We start from the raw sequence: 22,573 nt of genomic DNA on the forward strand, positions 1-22,573 counted from the left end.
TTTCATATCGAGTTACGTACCGCATACAAGTTTACATGTAACTCTAGTGTAGGCGTATATTTTTCATCACAATACGATTGCTTATAGATAATGTATTGTTTACTTTATTGAGTACGTATCTTACTCGATATTATACTCTTATTCCTTTTTCCTATCCTTTCTTTACCCTAAAAACACATGTCAAGGCAACGGTTATGACTATAAGGGCACAAAGGCAAATCTTAATATTTTATAGACAGACATAATTTATTCGTAATGAGGTATTACAGGTCACAATGGATGATGAAATAGAATAAATAGATGGAATTTATATATCTTTAAATGAACCATTAGAAATAAAGTATATCGATATTAGGCTTCAGAAAGTCTTCTAGTTTAGTATATATTTCTAATTTTTGAAATAAATAAATAAATAACAAATAAGAAGTCATATAGTACACCACACCTACGAAATCATATATATAATTATTTAATTATGATATATTTATGGATATAAAAATGTTGTCTAGTTTATGTTCCCTTAATGGCCTAAATAGCTATAATAATCATCAAGATTTATTTTAGGTCTTATGTTATTCCAAGTAAGCCGATTATGCTAATGTTAGTTAGCATTTCAATTAAGGAAGGACAATATTGATATATTAAGCATTTGCAAATGATAATTTACTTTTATTAACTCGTAATTTTTGCTAAATTCTAGGTATACAATTGTAAATTATATTGATTATTTATATTTTCTTTCAAAAACTTCTGGTGCTTATGCATGAACTAGCTGTTGCCCGCGACTTCGTACGCGTGGATTTGTATATTGGTGGTTATATATTCTACATTAGCTTAGAACATTATGCAGCAAAAGATCGCAGTAGGACGGTTAATCATTTGTTAATTATTAAAATTACAACGCATGATACTTGTCTTTCACAACCTACGAAGCTTCAAGCCCCTACCTAACTGAATAAAATTGTTCTCGATATAATCCCTCTCAACCAGAAGATTTTCATGTCCTCTATTTAATAAAACCTACTACTTAACTACCTATTTACGAAGTTTGAAGTTCCTAGCTTTAAATAAAATTTGAACCCTATACAAACTTTCAACACCTTTTTAACCATTATAGGGGATGAATTTTTAAAAACGCTGAAATTACTTTTCTTGTATTTTAATAATATGCCCATATACAAAGTTTACAACGATTCAAGTCCCGCACTCAAATGAATGTTTGACCTCCATACAAATCTTCAACCCCTTTTTCACCACCATGGGGATGAATTATCAAAAACTCTGAAATTAGTTTTCTTCTCTTTTGATGAAATACCTGTTTACGAAGTTTCAAGCTTGTTTGCAACTTTACAAACTTTCAACCCCCTTTCGACCCTTTAAGAGATGAATTTTAAAAACGCTGAATTTACTTTTCTCGTATTTTAATAAAATGCCATTTTACAAAGATTCAAGCCCCGCACTCACAAAAATGTTTGATCTCCATACAAATTTTTTACCCTTTTTCACCACTTTGAGAGATGAATTTTCAAAAACGCTGAAATAAGTTTTCTTCTCTTTTAATAAAATACCTTTTTAAGAAGTCTCGAGTTCCTAGCTTAAAATAAAATGAGAACCCCATAAAATCTTTCAACCCCTTTTTAACCCTTTTAAGGGATGTACTTTTAAAAACGCTGAAATTACTTTTCTTGTATTCTAATAAATGCCTCTGTACAAAAATTCAAGCCCCGCACTCACAAAAATATCTCATCTCCATACAAACTTTCAACCACTTTTTCACCACCTTCAGATATGAATTTTCAAAAACGCTGAAATTAGTTTTTTTTCAGTTTTAATTTAATACCTTTTTACGAAGTTTCAAGTTCATAGCTTAAAATAAGATTTGAAACCCGTACAAACTATCAACCCCTTTTTAACCCTGTAAGGGGATGAATTTTACAAAACGCTAAAACTACTTTTCCTGTCTTCTAATAATATCCCCAAATCCAAAGATTCAAGTCCCGCGCTCGACAAAATGTTTGATATCAATACAAACTTTCAACCCCTTTTTCACCACCTTACAGGATGAATTTTCAAAAACGCTGAAATTAGTTTTCTTGTATTTTAATTTAATACCTTTTTACGAAGTTTCAAGTTCCTAGCTTAAAATAAAATTTGATACCCGTATAAATTTTCAACCCCTTTTTAACCCTGTTAGGGGATGAATTTTACAAAACGCTGAAATTACTTTTCCTGTCTTCTAATAATATCCTCAAATACAAAGACTCAAGTCCCGCGCTCGAAAAAATGTTTGATATCAATACAAACTTTCAACCCCTTTTTCACCACCTTACAGGATGAATTTTCAAAAACGCTGAAATTAGTTTTCTTGTATTTTAATTTAATACCTTTTTACGAAGTTTCAAGTTCCTAGCTTAAAATAAAATTTGATACCCGTACAAACTTTCAACCCCTTTTTAACCCTGTTAGGGGATGAATTTTACAAAACGCTGAAATTACTTTTCCTGTCTTCTAATAATATCCCCAAATACAAAGACTCAAGTCCCGCGCTCGAAAAAATATTTGATATCCATACCAATTTTCAACCCCTTTTGCACCACCTTAGGGGATGAATTTTCAAAAACGCTGAAATTAATTTTCTTGTATTTTAATTTAATAACTTTTTACAAAGTTTCAAGTTCCTAGCTTAAAATAAAATTTGAACCCTATACGAACTTTCAACCCCTTTTTAACCCTATTAGGGGATGAATTTTACAAAACGCTGAAATTACTTTTCTTGTCTTCTAATAATATCCCCAAATGCAAAGATTCAAGTCCCGCGCTCGAAAAAATATTTGATTGAATTTTCAAAAACGCTGAAATTAGTTTTCTTGCATATTAAAAATATATCTTTTTACGAAGTTTCAAGTTCTTAGCTTAAAATAAAATTTGAACCCTATACGAATTTTCAACCCTTTTTTAACCCTGTTAGGGGATGAATTTTACAAAACGCTGAAATTACTTTTCCTGTCTTCTAATAATATCGCCAAATGCAAAGATTCAAGTCCCGCGCTCGAAAAAATATTTGATATCCATACAAACTTTCAACCCCTTTTTCACCACCTTAGGGGATGAATTTTCAAAAACGCTGAAATTAGTTTTCTTGTATTTTAATTTAACACCTTTTTGCAAAGTTTCAAGTTCCTAGATCAAAATAAAATTTGCACCCCAAGACGAACTTTCATCCCATTTTTAACCCCCTTAGGGGTTGAATTTCCAAAAACGTTGCAATTACTTTTTTTTGTAATCGGCTATTATGCCTTTCTAAGAAGTTTCAAAGCATTTGTAATGGATTCAAACTTTCAACCCCTTTTTAACCCTGTTAGGGGATGAATTTTCAAAAACGCTGAAATTACTTTTCCTGTCTTATAATAATATCCCCATATACAAAGTTTCAAGTCCCACACTCACAAAAATATTTGATCTCCATACAAACTTTCAACCCCTTTTTCACCACCTTGGGGGATGAATTTTCAAAAACGATGAAATTAGTTTTCTTGTATTTTAATTTAATACCTTTCTGCAAAGTTTCAAGTTCCTAGATCAAAATAAAATTTGCACCCCAAGACGAACTTTCATCCCATTTTTAACCCCCTTAGGGGTTGAATTTCCAAAAACGTTGCTATTACTTTTTTTTTGTAATCGGCTATTATGCCTTTCTAAGAAGTTTCAAAGCATTTGTAATGGATTCAAACTTTCAACCCCTTTTTAACCCTGTTAGGGGATGAATTTTCAAAAACGCTGAAATTACTTTTCCTGTCTTATAATAATATCCCCACATACAAAGTTTCAAGTCCCACACTCACAAAAATATTTGATCACCATACAAAATTTTAACCCCTTTTTCACCACCTTGGGGGATGAATTTTCAAAAACGCTGAAATTAGTTTTCTTGTTTTTTAATATAATACATTTTTACAAAGTTTCAAATTCTTAGCTTAAAATAAAACTTGTTCCCCATACAACCTTTCATCCCCTTTTTAACCCCCTTAGGGGTTGAATTTTTCAAAATCGCTTCTTATCTCTTGTACACTTTATAAATGCAACCTAGTGTGCAAATTTCAACTTTCTATCTTTTGTAGTTTCGGCTCTGCGTTGATGAATCAGTCAGTCAGTCAGTCAGTCAGGACACTTGCATTTATATATATAGATAAAATACCTAGATAAAGTTAAAGAACAATACAGGCCAGGCGAATAGAATCTTATATCAAAACTACTTAGGTACTTACTAAGATAGAAATGTTATAAGAGACTTAAACAAAAACCTGTTTATCATATTAACTCACATTTATAGACGGGTCTATCGCGAAATTTATTTTATTACCTTTATTTACCGCTGTCACTGGTGGTCGCTACCCGCGAGCCGCGACCACGACCAGTCAAACGGTCGTCCCGCTCCCGACCCGTCTATAAATGTGAGTTAATATGTGTTCAAATCGCGAAAGTTTTAAATATGTACTTTATATCATAGTCAACGAAATTGAGAATGTCCTTTTATTGAAGTTCTTTTATAATAATAATAACCCAGTCACGTTTTCAGATTAGTTCTGCCAGCCTATTATGGATAGCTTTATCCATCTTTATCCACGTGATAAAATAACTGTCACTGTTTAACACCGTGGGAAAGAAAGTGACGGACACCGTTTTATCACGCTGTCACGTAGACAAGAACGACCATCATATCCGTACAGGTGTTGTAATCAATTAAAAGTGAACGCGACAAGCGACAATCGCCAATATCCGATGATCAAGCGATATAAGTGTCTATTTGTAGAACAACTAAATATTATTGTCGTTTAATAACAGCCACTTCGCATGATCGAATACTTACGAGGGCTGTTTGATAAGTACCCGTTTTCCAAATGTATTAATATCACGGGCCGAAAATATCTATACAACCGTTATAAGCCATTTTTCAGAGGTGGGATTTTTTTTAAAAAAACAGCATTCTTTTGTTTTTTTTCTCATTTGACAGCGATTCAGTGAAAGCGTGAACTTAAAATTGTGAAAATGGAGAAAGAGCAGTATCGGTCTGTAATTAGATTCTTGTTTTTGGAAGGAAAAACATGTGATGAAATAAAAGTAAGAATGCAAGTTGTTTACCATGAATGTGCTCCTTCTATGACAACCGTCAGATACTGGTTTAACGAGTTAAAGCGGGGGAGAACAACCGTGTTTGATGAGGATCGCCCAGGCCGCCCAATTGAGGTGACTACAGACGATATGGTTAAGAAAATTGAAAATATCGTTTTAGCCGACCGCCGAATTAAACTTCGAGAAATCGTTGATGCTGTAAATGTTCCAATCGAGCGGGTACAAAACATATTAGAAGAAACATTGGGTATGAAGACAGTATCGGCGAGGTGGGTGCCGCGTTTACTCACGGAGGAGCAAAAACGGAACCGACTGACTACTTCGGAGCAGTGTTTGGCCATGTTCAAACGTAACCCGAAGGAGTTTCTGCGTCGTTTCGTGACCGTAGACGAAACGTGAGTTCACCACTACACCCCGGAAATGAAAGGGCAGTCGAAGCAGTGGATTTTACCGGGTGAACCTGCTCGAAAGATAGCAAAAATCGTCCCAACGGCTGGAAAGGTCATGGCGACCGTTTTTTGGGATTCGCAGGGTATTATACATATTGAGTTCTTAGAAAAGGGGAAAACGATAACAGGGCAGTACTATGCCAATTTATTGGATGAATTTGACGCTGTGTTGAAGGACAAACGACCCCATTTAAAAAATAAAAAAGTACTGTTTCATCACGACAACGCACCAGCTCATTCGTCTAGAGTTGTGATGGCTAAATTAACACAATTACGCTATGCCCTATTGCCTCACCCCCCGTATTCTCCAGATTTGACCCCATGCGATTTATTTTTGTTTCCCAACCTGAAAAAATGGCTCGGTGGTAAGTGATTTGGATCAAATGACGAAGTCATTGCCGTCACAGAGGCTTATTTTAATGACTTTCCGAAATCATACTTTTTGGATGGTTTATTGAAGCTTGAATATAGGTGGAACAAGTGTATAGAGCTAAAAGGAGACTATGAAGAAAAATAAATGCATATAAACCAAAACAACTGATAATTTTTTTCATAAACGGGTACTTATCAAACAGCCCTCGTATAGCTGGTGGACTCGCATACAATGGTATCGGGTCTTTATTATATAATTTCCATACAAAGTGACTTGCTTTTGATGTTCATGCTCCTTATTATTTAGTACCTATTTACTTCTTATAGAAAAATTGGGATAGAACTTTACGAGCACGATTAGCATGATATTAATATTACAGGCGAAGTTTTTTAATTTAAAATGGCAAGGCTGGATCACGGTTATAAATAAAGATCAGCCTATAACGGAAACAATTTCCCCTGAGTTTCATTGCACTTAGAGCGGGACAGTTACTATAGTTAGTAAAAGGCGGCATCGTCAAACAGCGGTCTTGACATCACTACGAGAACCGGCAACACTGGGAGCAGCATTATGACGTCTGTCATCTAGAGATCGGTTTTTGCGCGTGATCGGCGTCGCGTATTACCTAAGTCCAAAACTCTGATTATTATTGTGATTCCCTAATAAATATTGTTTAAAATGGTGCTCTGGTGTTTTTACCCTTACAGCTTCAGAAGTGCGATAGTGGATTCCCGCCTACTACGATATAATTTGTCGAAATTGACATTACGAAATTTACCGCGCGTAGTCCTTCCTTGTTTCATTGTTCTGATCGTTAATCTGATTGTAATGAGTAAATGCACCAACACCACTCATCAGTTAGGGACTTAAACATACAAAGTCCAAGATTGGTGTCAAAATCATACCTACAAGAATAACCTACAAAACTAACCTATGCCGGCTATTGGCTGCTGGCGTACCTATCGTGCCTTTGCCTTGTTTTGTGTTTGATTTCAGATACCTATTTCAGTTTATGTACATCAGTGATCATGACTGTCAAAAATAATACATATTGACAGTGTAATAAAGCTGCTGGCATGTATGTATTACAATATTCACAGCAGAAGATCACAAGACATAAGCTGACAGATACCATTAGGTACAATTGAATTTTGATAATTGGTATGAATGAAATAAATCCTTGGGATTACAGAGTAACTCAGGTAAAAGTTAACTCAGGTAAGAAGTCTGTCGATCCAACACCTAACAGTGCTCCGGGGCCATAGTGGTAAATATTCACTGCCTCACTTATATGTTGTGTTATTTTTGTAATCCATGTGTTTTCAGATACATAACATAATGTGATTAAGTATGTCTACATGACATATTAACAAAATGCTATGAACATTTTCTAAAGTTTGTGTCGTGGTAAAATTTACATTCAAGTAAAAAGCATATAAAACAAGTTTGGTAATGTAAATTTAGCCTTGATTGATGCTATATGTATGATGGTATTATGCTTTCATGATTAACAATGAGTGCTATTTAATACTTTATCCTTTCAGTCAAAATAAAATAGATTACAAGTTTTCAAAAACACTGGAATATTGGTTACAACAACGATAAGGAGAAATTACTTGTTGTTTCATATGTGTGTGTGTGTGTGATATTACACATGCTTATTGCAACTGAAATAATGCTTTGTTGGTGTGTTTTTGGTTTGTGTAATTTCCAGAAATTTAACAGCAATGATTCTTGAATTGAACGACCATACCGTCATTGAACGCACTAGAGTGACTATCGGGTCAGGCCTCTATAATGAACCCAAATGGACATGGGTAATATTTGTTAATTGGTTATGGATGCCAGGTATATTATGTCCTAGTGCTCATAATTCATATATGGAGAAAATATGTTGATAAGTGGCTATACTCCGATGTCATGGAAAATGAGGTATTTATTTAGAAATAAAATGTTTGTTCATGTTCTACATGTATACTAACGGTCAGTATGTGTTACATTGACTGTGTGTGGTTAGTAAAGTGCGCTTTATGAATAAGCGAAAGGTGACATTTATTTGTAGCTGGTTAGTATTGTCTGTGACAAATGTAGTCGCTACATGTTTCCGGAGCCTCCTCGGGCTGAATATTTTAAAAGACAGTTCATATCACATATAACCTCCTGCATCTTTGCAATTAACATTAAGCTGCAGACATACTGATAAATAAGGCAGTAAATCATTTGAGATGTTGAGAAAATTTCTGTCTGTACATATTATTGATTGGTTCTATGTATTAAAAATCTTATGAATGTTTATACAAATTAATTGCATACAGCTTATAGTATGTTGTGGTTGTTGTTTTGTTCATTGGGATGTTGGTTTAAGTTTGCATTGCAAATATTTTTCACAAAATGTTATGTTATAAAATGAACCAAAGACATATATTTAAACAGACTTACCAAACTAATGAAAGTTATTGGCATGACATTGTCAAGTGTTTGAGTTATTGACAATGATAATCATTTGTGATCTAACAGTATGTTTCAGATGCATTTCATTATAACAAAACTTTATTACTGATGAAGTTTGATGAATTTCCAAGGTTAAAATCTTGTCAAAGAGATGGACATATTGAACAAGATATTTACTGAGCTGAGTATGACACTGGTAAAGCAGGTTGTTGCTAATGGTAAGCGAGGTAAATACTTTCAGGAGTCAATATGGATATTGACGGTCTACATGATACATGTCTTTTACATACAAGTGCGACTGGACTCTAAACGTTCCAGTCCGATAAGTGTTTTATGGGTGAATATTAAACGAAGGTAAATAGCTTGGTTAAAGCTAACTATTTTAACCCATTCACTGCTAATGAACATTGACCGAAGAATATCATGTCATGAGCTACTGTTTGAAGTTATTGACGGTTTTTGTCTGAACTTGTAGTGTGTTATGGTACCGGTTGCATTAATAAACAGTACACTTTTATTACTTCTGGGTTTCATAAATCAGAAGTTATAAATAATAATATGTTTCACAAATTTTGTGGGTTCACTAAGTATGTATTTCATTGTTTTGAAAAATGCATAAATTGTGGTTTATTATGTTATGAACTCATTTATCTTACAATGTGTGCTTGCATGGCATTTAACAAAATTATTTAGTTTTGTGCAGGTATAAGTTAACCTGGATGATGATGTGTTGAGTTATCTACACATAAAATGCACATGCACAGCTGGAGAAAATCAACCATGTGTGTCTTGGGATTGGAAGCTTTATGGTTTAAGCATATGTGCCATGATTTGACTGATTGGTCATTATCAATATACACTTCATGATGGTTGAAAAATACAATTTGTGAAACCTCGATAAGGCGAACCTGGGTAAGAGAGGAACCTCGATAACATGAACTTCTGTTCAGGCTCTACTGTAGTTCAATGTTGGTATAGTAAGAGTGTTGCCTTTATTTAGGGGCACGGAAGAGGCAAGCCAAGTTGCACATGATCATTTACAATTGGTTGCATAGTAGCAACTGCTTATTATTTTATATTTCCCATGTTAAGGGCAAATGCTGTTATTTCAGGTACCGTTTTCAGATTAAGAACTGACTACGAGTATATTCTCAGATTAGGAACTGAGATATAATTTTATGAGACACTCGGATTGAGAACTGAGTGATTATTTTATTTATATTACTTACTCTCGAGTTCGGAATCGAGTTGTGATTTTGTTTTATCCCAGATTTAGAACTGGGTTACTGTTGTCATACTTATGTGTTTTGTTAACAGGTTTGCCGACTAAAATAAACACATTGTGCTTGATTAATTTTATTAGACGCTCGGATTGAGAACTGAGTGATTATTTTATTTATATTACTTACACTCGAGTTTGGAATCGAGTTGTGATTTTGTTTTATCCCAGATTTAGAACTGGGTTACTGTTGTCATACTTATGTGTTTTGTTAACAGGTTTGCCGACTAAAATAAACACATTGTGCTTGATTAATTTTATTAGACACTCGGATTGAGAACTGAGTGATTATTTTATTTATATTACTTACTCTCGAGTTTGGAATCGAGTTGTGATTTTGTTTATCCCAGATTTAGAACTGGGTTACTGTTGTCATACTTATGTGTTTTGTTAACAGGTTTGGCGACTAAAATAAACACGTTGTGCTTGATTAATTTTATTAGACACTCGGATTGAGAACTGAGTGATTATTTTATTTATATTACTTACTCTCGAGTTTGGAATCGAGTTGTGATTTTGTTTTATCCCAGATTTAGAACTGGGTTACTGTTGTCATACTTATGTGTTTTGTTAACGGGTTTGCCGACTAAAATAAACACATTGTGCTTGATTAATTTTATTAGACACTCGGATTGAGAACTGAGTGATTATTTTATTTATATTACTTACTCTCTTCAATGTCTACTATAGAGCTTTAATTATTATGTGCTCTTTAAGAAGGGCTGTTACTTTAGTCTTGGCAAGGGATGCTATCCTTAATAGGCTACTTCCTGGCGCCGGTAATCGCAACAGAGGCTTTAAGAAGCGGACCATTGCATGTGATATAAGACTATCCTTAAGAGGATGGTTGTTTATTGGTATTTGCAGTGTAGGCCTTAAGAGGCGGACCATTGCATGTCATATAAGACTATCTTTAAGAGGATGGTTGTTACTGGTATTTGCTGCAATGCAGGCCTTAAAAGGCGGACCGTTGCATGTGAGCTTAGATTATCCTTAATAGGCTAATTTTGTTACTGGTATATCTGCAGTGCAGGCCTTAAACGGCGGACCATTGCATGTGATATAAGACTATCCTTAAGAGGATGGTTGTTTACTGGTATTTGCAGTGTAGGCTTTAAGAGGCGGACCATTGCATGTCATATAAGACTATCTTTAAGAGGATGGTTGTTACTGGTGTTTGCAGTGTAGGCCTTAAGAGGCGGACCATTGCATGTGATATAAGACTTTCCTTAAGAGCATGGTTGTTACTGGTATTTGCAGTGTAGGCCTTAAGAGGTGGACCATTGCATGTGATATAAGACTATCCTTAAGAGGATGGTTGTTACTGGTATTTGCTGCAATGCAGGCCTTAAAAGGCGGACCGTTGCATGTGAGCTTAGATTATCCTTAATAGGCTAATTTTGTTACTGGTATATCTGCATTGCAGGCCTTAAGAGGCGGACCATTGCATGTGATACAAGACTATCTTTAACAGGCTAGTTTGTTCCTGGTATCTGCAGTGCAGGCTTTAAGAGGCGGACCATTGCATGTGATATGATATTATCCTTAAGAGGACCATTATTTCTACTACCGATGAATGTTTTATCTATATCGTATCGTACTATTTGTTGTTGACCTTGAGAGGTTGGCTTGAGACCTTGTTTACAAAAGGATATTTTAATGACCTTAAGACTGATGATCTCAAGGTTACCTTGAAAGGGTTGCTTGCACTTATACCTTCTAGGGATCGCTGGCGAAGTACCGGATCCAGTAGAGTTGGAGGGAGTGCCTGTTCGAAATACCCAGTTGGAGCGAGTGCGTGCACCGGGCTCCGTGACAACCTTATCGTGAAGGGCCGACTTCTACGGTCGTTGCGCCTACAAGGGCAGTGGTGTCCTAGCCTAGGCAGCTCCGCACATGCATGAGACGTGTCCCATGTTAGCCTCTCACGAGTTGTACGCATTTTTGTGCGTGCATGCGAGGGAGTCTTACATCCTACAACGGAGAAGCCAATTGTGAGTTTGTTCCAAGTCTTTGCTTTTAAAACGACACAAATAGTCATTGTTACGTTAAGCGGTCAGTATGAACGCACCGCTCAATGGAAGGTTTGGGTTAGCTGCATGGGTATACATGCTAGAAATTTATCAAAATCTAATAAATCCTTCAAAGTTATATGACGTTATTCACAAGAAAATAATTTATGTTAGATGGTGTTACAAAAAAAGGGGGTGGTTTATCTACCTGCCGCTAGATGTCACGCTCATCGCAATATTTTATTATTTTGCATAATTAATTAATTGGTGTTTATATCCTCTTGGTGTCATATGCACGTGAATTAAGCCTTTTGTGTATTTCAAGCAAGTGCTGAGCAGACTTGCATATCCTAACACCTCTCATACCACGGATTATTTGGTACCTAGCCTGGTCATGCTTTCTTACATTTGGTTCAGTCGGCTTAAGCCCTTACTCCAATTCGACTGAAATAGAACTAAATATCTTGGTGTAAGTTGACAATAACGAAATAGACCGTTTCAACGGAACTCGAGTCGAATTATTCAAAAGGACCAAGGCTTGTATATCGGCTGAGCGTAAAAGGTGCTTGTTCAATTCGCAGAATATTGAACTGGTGGAGGCTACATCCACCTGGTGAAGACCCAGCTTGCTGCGACTGCGTTGGCTGTGGCAGACTTCAGTGGCTGCACTGATGACAGTGACCTGCGGGGCGCTGGTCGGGTCAGGCGATGGCCGAGCTAAAAGGCGGCATCGTCAAACAGCGGTCTTGACATCACTACGAGAACCGGCAACACTGGGAGCAGCATTATGACGTCTGTCATCTAGAGATCGGTTTTTGCGCGTGATCGGCGTCGCGTATTACCTAAGTCCAAAACTCTGATTATTATTGTGATTCCCTAATAAATATTGTTTAAAATGGTGCTCTGGTGTTTTTACCCTTACATTAGTCAAGCAAATCTAGTCAGTAGGAAAAGACGGCAAGTTTAAAAAATCGCGGGTTAACAACACTACGTTTGAATTGTTCGAAAATCACGTGTCATTTATATCTTATCTGTGGAACCGTTTTGTTTACATTTCATCATTGTTCGATGTACATTTCTGCTTTTTGTTCGTTTCCTAGGGATACCATACTTTAGTTTGCTATACATTGCTACTGACATTTCCTGCTTGACAGACTATAATAGTTATCCTACTTGCTGTGATGTTGATGTGCTGTCAAAACGTAATTCAGTGGCCCAAATTGAAGGTGATATGACTATACAAACAGTTTAGCAAGGAACTGTTTTATTTCAAAGTGTCACCCTTGGCTTTATAAAATATAGCTGGTCAACCAAATCTTGTCAGTAAAAAAAGGCGCGACATTCAAATTTTCTATGGGACGATATCCCTTCGCGCCTACATTTTTCAAATTCGCCGCCTTTTTCTACTGTCAAGATCTGGTTGACCAATTACAATATGTGGCAAATTCCATATTACTGAAGGCCAGTGTCACGAAATCCTCGAAGTGTGCGTTCGTATGCTCAAGCTCGGTAATATTTTTTTCCTGTAGTTTCCCTTTCGGAGCAAACGGTGCAATCACATAAATAGGTGTTTCCTTGTAATTAATTAAGAGGAAAATAATATTCCAAGCTATTTGTTACGGGATAATATACTTACATAATCTACCGAAGCTAAGGGATAGGCGCTTCCTGAGCTTTTGCATTTTGCTCATTGCGCCTCCCCTTTTTTCTCTCATTGTCACGCCTGTAACAAAAAAGAAACAACGTTAACTTAATTGAGAAACAGTGTAACGGTTTTGGTAAAAAAAAACACGGGCGTTTTACATGCCGTCAGCCTAATCCGTCTTGTAACCAGAAATGAAAACGTAGACGTAAATAGAACCATCAAAATAAAAGTAACTGTTGTGATTCATAAAACAGTTCAAGAACCTTACCGCGGTAATCATTCAAAATACAAGAACGGGACATCGGACACGAATGTGGCACTTATAGTGCTTGAAACGGCAGAAATATTTTTCAGATCGGATAGTATGCGAGTGGCCTAAGACAATGCGTTGGTCCGAATCGTGTTGACAATATATTGAACTCTGCGATATCGCAAAGGTTATCGACATTGGCGCCATTTGAATTACCGCTCACGCGCATTCCGTTTAAAAATAACACCTATAAGATTATACGCTGCGTATAAATCTGCCAGAAGCTAAATATAGCTCTGAGAAAATTAATAAAACTCGAGAATGAGGAGAAATGCGGTTGTTTACACATCTAGACAACGATAATTCGGTTTGACATAATCATTATTTCTGAATGACAGATACAGATGAATAGGGTTGTTGCCATTTGTTGAACTTTATAATAAAGGAGCTGTAAGTTACTGATTTAGTCTATGTCGTTTCCACGACCTCTCAAGTTGTTGATTTCCACAAAGTAGCAAGTAGCCTATGTCTTATGTCTATTCTTTGAGCTGAAACTTACTAAATTCCAGTATTGTCAAATTCGGATCAGTACTGATTAAACAGATAAGCGGCCCGATTTTTTTTTTTTGTATCTACCTATCCTACTGTTATACATTGAGACTGAAGCATTTTTCAATTAAAAATAATTACTTTACAGTAAACATTCTGCACACAAGTGTGAAATAAAAGCGTTATAATTAACGCCAATCGGTTCTAAATAACAGTAACCAGTAATAACCCAATAGCCCGCCAACGTTATGTACACGAATACCTACAGCGGGAAGTAACAAGTGTTGCGCCCGTAATTAATTACACAATTTATACGTCGCAGTCACGCCAGGCTCAGCTCTCCTTTATAACCAATATACACGATCTTTCAGAGGAAAAAGGTGCTAACAATGTTTCAGCTCCATAATTCCTAACATATTTTCCCGTTTAGACAGTTTAAACAAGCCTTCGCGTGTGATAGAAAATTTGCCGAAAATTTGGAGTATGGCTCCCACAGTATTTCCATCCCAATTTGTGCGGATAAGTAGAATGTCGATTTTGTACACGATGTTGTTTCAGGCAAGGCAAAACTAATTGCAGGATTAGACTAACACAGGGCGGAGGATTAGGGCTCAAGGGAAAGGCCCTATAGTTATGGCTGGACGAGCGGATAAGACAGACTAATAAAATAGGCTCCCAAACTACTAGAATAGGAATGAAATCCCCAGGATATTCCTTACTTACACTAAATCGTCCTGAGCGTTGTATTATTCACGCTAGACTATTTTCGAAATAAGAACTACACCCCGGTGACGTATAAACCCGTAACTGTAATTGAATGACCGTTATTCCACATTTCCAGGGCGGAATCCCACATGCACGTATAGAGACATTCACGACAGCAATAGTGCAATAAAGATGCCAGATGAAAAGTGTTTAAAAGAGGATATAGACGCGTAATGTCGACGCGTTACTGCCAAGTCTGTCATACCGATGAAACTCTTCAAAGAAAGCTCAGCTTAACATATTTCATTGATTTCCTAGATCAATTTAGCAGCGAATAGTATTATAAATATCAATCAGGAAGACATCTTGGCTGTAACTTTACATTTCCGAGTGTATAAACTTGTATAAAAAGGCCAAAAGCATTATTTCGTCACAGTCAGGGGCGTTTATGAAAATAAACATATATACAAAGGTACATTATAGGGAACGTGGGTGAAACTAACCTTGTGATCAGTGATCACGCAACAAACTCATCACATTAAATTATTGATGTCAAATGATCAAGTCGTGAGTTCATGGTTCCTTCCAAATAACTATGCCAGTAAATTGTGTTTGCGATCAATAAATTTCACTTTCAAAACTCACAGCAATAACAATTAATATATTAAACACTACTATAAATGTCGGTCAATTTTTTAAACAGATCTTTAAGGTTGGTAGCAGCGGCATCTATCAAACTTAATGGGAACGAATTGCTACAGAAATATAAACTTTCTGCGGTCTATTTATAGCAGCATACAAATTAAGAGCTGACACATGGAGACTGGAGAGAAATTGTCCAAGTTACGCCATATACCGATCCCTCGAAAGTACTGATTTGTTTACACCCTTAATAAACAAGCTAAACGCTTCAATATTTTTTTAATGACGGATAAAAATGTGCAGGTATTTTGATAACTAATGAAATGTAGTAAAAGAAATCATGTTTAACGAAGGTAGAACAACGTTAAGTAGTGTCCTAACACAGCCCGAAAGTTTGAACAGATACATAATGCGCTTGTTTTTGTTACCGAAGCTCCGAAGTCCGAAGTAATTATGAAAGAGCAGTTCAGACAAACACGTAAGAAGTTGAACGTTCAATGCCCTCAGCACGCGACCTGGTTACTTCACATCTAAATCGATATCGATGACAGGTAGTAAAACATTATCCTTATCACTATTATATATACATCTATTACGAATTGTTACTATAGCCTGACCAGTAATATATGATAATTGTCAAGAGGGCGCTGTTATTCTCATGTATAGGGTGACAATTCAGTGTAGTATGAAAAAATTAGTTCCAGTGAAATTCCGCAACATGGCGCACCCTCAATAGATCCTGGTTTACCTATAGTTGAGCAGGTATTTGGACTTTTGCACCGCTGTTGCATTCCTAGTTCATATCGAATTTATCGTATGACCTAAACTTAGGAAAAACCATTCATTAATGTAATTGTGTAACAAATTGATATGGAGTTGAAGGCGTCAACATTAATACAGTTGCATTCGAAACCTTTCTTTATTATCATCCTACTATTTGTTTTAGTGTTTATCACTTGTACAAAGCATTAAATTCAAACATCAAAGATCAGCGACCGCGATAACTGTTCAAGATCAATTGAGTTTTTTCAAAAGGGCTTATTTTTGTATGGCTTTCATAGAGAAATAAGCCCTTTTGAAAAGAGACTCCTCAATTGTATTGAAAGTTCATTACCCATCTTCCCCATCCAGAGTTCCAGACACTCCAGATGCAGAAAAATTAATCACACTAACAATAAGTCAAGCACCCGTAACCCGAAAAACCAGCCGGTAATCCAGCTTTTCAATTGTAGATTACGAAAGTCCATAATGAGTGTATTCAGCGCCAAATCTATGTAGACACATTAAGTCTTATCACAAGGGAATAAGGTACGAAAGTGTAAATATATATTTGACATTCACTGGCGATGGCCTGCCAAACTCTCCACGGCGCCAGGTCGACGCGTCGTGCCCGCGCTCCAGGTTTCAAAACATTCCCATTCTAATGGCCAGATAGGTGGATTTATTGCACTTTGCGCTGCAATCGTGAATGGAAATGCACTGTTATGTACGATGAAGTGGAATGTAATAGCACATGAGCTTTGTAGCACTGCATTCGGGCAAACAAAGGTATCCTACATATATAGATTTTACATCTGTTAATTTTACAAAACTTAGGATTAGAAAAAAATCATGTCTAAATATTTCGCTTCTCACGTCGATGTCAGATGATAGATCAAGGAATGTTAAATTTAGTCATTCTCGTGCAATTCTGTACACTCTCCCAAATGCAGTTGATCCAAATAAGACCTCTGATACAACGAATCAAATAAATTCATTTATCAATGTTTACACATGTGCGACGCGTCACCTGCGAGCTTAATCTTTCACTCAAAAACTAGTCTTGTTATCAATGATTAGAGTACAATATCGAATGTACGTTGTTCTAATTCGGCGCCGGTGGCGCCACAGTCAACAGGCCTAGAGCTAGAACAAACAACCACCATGAGCAAACATTCACACTGTCGGCAGTATCTAATCTGGAAAGCGACAGGGACAATAACTAGGGTTATATAACTTGTATATGACCGCTGAAAAGACAAACAATAGCAAATGTGTGGCTATATATAACAGGTTCACAAGAGCAAGCGCCGAATATCTATATACCTACCTACCAACTTATTGAGCACGCACGTTGTTTTGTTACCACACGCTGATAAAGTCTCTAATAGTCGACATAATTAATTACAAATACAAAATCGATAAGACTAACAAGTTGTTTGGTAACATATCGATAAGCTAACTATTACACTCATTGCATTAAGTCAGACAACACATAAAGCGAAATGACCTGTTGAAACAACTGGTTCCAAAACATAGTGTATTTAGCTACAGGCATATCATACGAGCAAAATATGATTTGTTTTAAAACCTGCGTGAGTGCAATACAGTCGGACTGATGAGCCAATCTTTATGTTTTAAGAATTTTTATTTGTTAGATTGGAACATAACTGTGAATACTATTTCTTGTGGAGTTCCTCGTATCCAACGTATGGTTGTGATTATTTATGGTATTTTCATACCTCTTAAAACTTCATACATTTTTATCGGACAAATTAGGATAACTAAACTATTCTCTCTAGCGCACGAAGGAGACAAGAAGTCCTACAAACTTTAAAAAAAAAGACTCAAATTCTTATGTAACAACGTTGATATTGAATTACAATCGGTATCATACTTAATAACATTTCTATGCTGTAATATGCAAATCAACGGTAGCGTTTGGCCATAAAGTTGATCCTGTAGAACGTTTCAGCAGCCGAATTAAAAAGATTATCCACTTATTAATGCGGAGCTCATAAAGCGATTCCACAAAGATTTCAAACACGAATTTACGATCCATGAATCGCACACCAGCAAGTGACGAGAGTCGGACATTCAGGAAAACCTGAGTAAGTGCGGTCTCTATTTACGAGTAGATGTTTTGAATGTAGGGGTCGCGGTTACATTGGTTGGTAAATACGTTCGATTGCTACATTTCATGATCGTTAACTGCCAGATCGTGCACCGGGACACAGGGTGTTATCAATACAATTCGAAAATGATGGGTTTAATAAAGTAAAACGGTACTGTAAATGCAAATGCATTGTGAAATATTTGATTGTAAATTGGCGTTTACTGCAGTTGAGATTTACCTGCGAAACGGGGAGTTAATATTAATTAAATGCATTATTTTCATTAAGTCTCTTTGTATGATTAAAAAGGGCTATGGAATTTTAATTGTGAAAGGAATTTAAATTTTAATTTTAATTTAATTTAATGTGTAGGCCACACAATGTTTTATTTATACGATCGTAGCTAGGGGCGTTGGAACTAAATTAAGTTTGTCATATATTAACCCACGCTACACTACGTGATCCGCCCAACTGTTCCATTTTTTGACATGCAATCCAATGGAAAAAATATAGTTGCGAAGATGAAAGCTAGTTCCGCATACCGGGATTGTCCAATGAACTCATTCCTGGGCTGTAATTCCCATTACTTTCATAGCTCATCGCCTAAAGAACCAGCATAAGTGTCGACTCAAGATATGCGTATCAGAGATTACATTTAAACTGGTTACTCGTAAAGAATACGCTCAGTAGACGATGTGAATTTAAACTCTGGCGCCCACTCTCATAACGCGTCGCGCTGCGGCGCCCGGACACTTTACACTAAACCCAAAAGGACTAATAAACTTTTATCACTCCAAGGCACTTAGGACTTTTCAATTAAACGTGGGGGGATTGCCAAACGAGCCAAGAGACGTGTAACAGCCCTCTGTCAACTTGATCGAGAGGACACATTCAGATGCAGCTGATAATTGAAAACTCGTTTCGAGTTCTCGGCAATTTGGTAAATTTTATGATTCAATGTTTTCGTAACCTATATTTCAATAACGAATTAAAAATATGGGTAACAAGGCGAGTATGATGAAGCAAATGTTGGATACATTTCGGAGGAAGAAATTAATCTGTGACCCAATTATGATATAATTGCAAAATTAAATGAACCATAGCTAAAGATAGCGCCATGTGTACCTATTTAAAGTTTCATTGAGGCCTGAGGCCTTGCGCCATGAATCGACTCCACCTTGGACGGAAACAAGTTGATTCGAAAATAGGTAGGGCTATTTTTATTCAACAGACATTAAAATGTGAGAAGGTTGCAATTTCAACACTACACATACCGTAGATGGTAACTAAAATAGAGCTGACAAAATTGAGGTATTCACGTGGGTGCCTCCAGATACACCCACACCCACATTCGAGATACCAATTGCAATATGCCGGTCAGCGAATGACCAGAACGAGATAACCCAAATATCATAGTTCATTCAAGTTGGAGCCATGTTTAGTTCTGATCCTGGAAAGCTTTTTTCATCCTATTCCAGCTATCCTATTGTTCTCTGTACCTATAGGTATACGCATTGTTCTGCACGAAGCATGGTCGCATGTCTCGCTGTCAATTTAATTTTTTTTTCATAAAAGAAAGGTACCTATATATATAGACCCGCAACTACGTACGTATACCTATCTAGGCGTGTCACCTTTTCAAAGATTATTTTTTCATTGTTAGCCGTAACATTTTTGAGATAGGTCCAGGGCACAGTACACGAAGCGATTTCCTTCGAACGCAAAAGGACATTTACGACCAATCAATAACAAATAATTATTCAAATAGTATTCGACATTACTTTCGATAAGTCTGACCTCACTCAGCCCGTACGGATGAAACCCGCAGGCTAGGTAGGGGGTATTACCTCTCGGCGTGCGAATGTCGTTCGTCGACCTTGCGTCCGCGCACGCCCCACCTATTGCGCATTGCAATACAATGCAGAACTAGTGCACATGTTATACATGTCGTGGTTTAGTTTCTTACTACATTCGTGCTTGACGTGTATTTAATGCAAAGTACGTTTAATGAGATTGAGTAATAAATTATTGAGAATATTGAGTAACTAAATTCTATGTGTTGGTCAATTAAAGTTTGATCTACGATTTTGTATCGCAAAGAAATACAATACTGTTATAGTAAACAAAAAATAACACAATCACAGCATCTAATGAATGAAGAATTACTTGTTTTGATTGCCAATCACAATAAGCTACCCACACGAGAGATGCGTCAGACTATTATAACAGTACCTACTTGTATATGAATTTACTACTCAGGATTAGAAGCCATTGAGAATCATTTTCATCAATTAAAGTAACTGTAGTTTCACTTTCTTTAGTTTTTTCCCCAACAAGCGTTGACAGTTACTTTAAAAAGCTCGTATTGCTTAACTTGTGTGATGTACCTGGTGTATTACATTGCTGGCCGAATTACTTTGTATGGTTAAAATCTCAATTAGGATTACCACATATACATACTCGGAATTTCCTGACAAAATTCCTGATTTGCGTATAATTTTCCTGACTCTCATATCGGCGACCGATGGGACGGGGACGTCTATGTATGCTTAATTTTTGGATTTACGTAAGTAAATCTAAATAATGTCTACCTTTATAATGCCTTTTTAGAACATAATAAAAGAAGCATGTTAATTCACTCAAATTCCTGACAATTTCGTATTCCGGCCGCATTCCTGACAAACGGCCAAAATTCCTGACATGTCCGGAAAATTCCTGACGTCTGGTATCACTAATCTCAATGTACTTCTTAGGTCCTATGCTAACCACCGTTTAAATATTCGCCCGTATTGGATTTACACACTGTATAATAGACTCCTCTTTAGTGAATGGAATGTATCCCGTATTTATCAGAATGTATAAAGAACGGTTATATATAGGTACCAAAAGTTGGTCAGTTAAGCGTTGGTGCTAGTAGTTGGATTTGTATAATATCATTAATATTAACAGTCCGGTATCAAGTACCCTAAGCTGATGACAGCGCTCACGCCGGTGCTGATGCAACTCTTACTGGAACAGTTTGAACCGCCGCCAAGAATGCGTTTTCACTATCCTGCATTCCACTGCACTAACCACTGAATTGTGCTCGGGACAAGGAAATATTAAATAATTTATGATGAGCTATTAGACAGTTACGATCAGAATTGAGAGAGAGCCAACTGTGTGTGATTTGCTAAGTTGTGACCGACTTAGGGTCGGTTGCACCAAACTGTTTGTCATCGTTAAAGAGTTCGCTAAATTTTATTGTATGGAAAATTTCATAGTAAACCGCCGCGGCGCGCCGGGCGACGTTGATCAGTCTGTCAAGTGCGGATGGTGCAACTGGCACTTAGAGTAGGAATTTTAGGTTGTCAATATCGCAGGGTTAATATGTGACGTCCCACGGGTAAAGGTACCTTATGGCCGTTGGCGCTTACGCTATTATTAACGCCGCTCCGCCGCCGCGCGCTATTATTATTGCGGCGCTATGCGACGTAAGCGCCAACTGCCATAAGGTACCTTTTGCCGTGGAACGTCACATATGTTGTCGAATCGTAATTAAATTGGTGCCTTTATTTTAAGTGTTCAAAAATGTATCTCTAGATTCGCGAGTCAGCAATTTCCTTAGAATGATAAAAGGGTCATACACATTTTATAGTATACTTAGCTCGTTCGCATCTTTCCTGTAGACATCGCAAAGTTAAAGGAATCTAAAGCTATTTTATACTAAATAAGTATTAAGGTTTTATGCTACTCATGAAAGTAAACATTGAAAACTAGCAACAGTCCATTAGCGACTAGCGAATTTGATATTTCCGGATGAATTACGTAAGCATTCAAATTATCAGATCAAATTGATGATTCAGGAGATAAATTACTCCGCGAACTCGTTACTATATCGATCTTGATGACATCATATTATCGTAATGACGTTAATAGAGTAATTTAGGAACGCCAACGAATAATGAATATACTAACGTTAATTTATTTAAGTTGATATTCAAAATTGTATTAGTGTCTTAACTGAAGTATGCATTTAGATAATTATTGGAGAAACTTATTTACTAACGACAGTTTTCTACAGGACAATTTGTTGTGTATAATAGCAGTACAGTCGTCACTTCTACAATGTAGTTAGTTCATTCAAAGTAGCGTGGAGCAATGTAAATAACTAAATCTTTGGTATTTAATCAAAACTACCTACATATCATCGGTTCGGGCATGTTTCATCGAATC

The 22,573-nt window shown here is 36.5% G+C and overlaps 1 protein-coding gene across 1 annotated transcript in view; it reads right to left on the reverse strand.

The window, feature by feature from the left end:
- Positions 1-22,573, reverse strand: part of LOC134652311 (cyclin-dependent kinase 14) — a 132,944-nt gene that overhangs the window by 80,522 nt on the left and 29,849 nt on the right. The window contains exon 2 of the mRNA XM_063507483.1: positions 13,331-13,417. Coding sequence (XP_063363553.1) covers positions 13,331-13,417 — 87 coding nt within the window. The remainder of the gene's footprint in view (positions 1-13,330; positions 13,418-22,573) is intronic.

This window comes from Cydia amplana, chromosome 11 (assembly GCF_948474715.1).
Source record: "Cydia amplana chromosome 11, ilCydAmpl1.1, whole genome shotgun sequence".
NCBI classification, from domain to species: Eukaryota; Metazoa; Arthropoda; class Insecta; order Lepidoptera; family Tortricidae; genus Cydia; species Cydia amplana.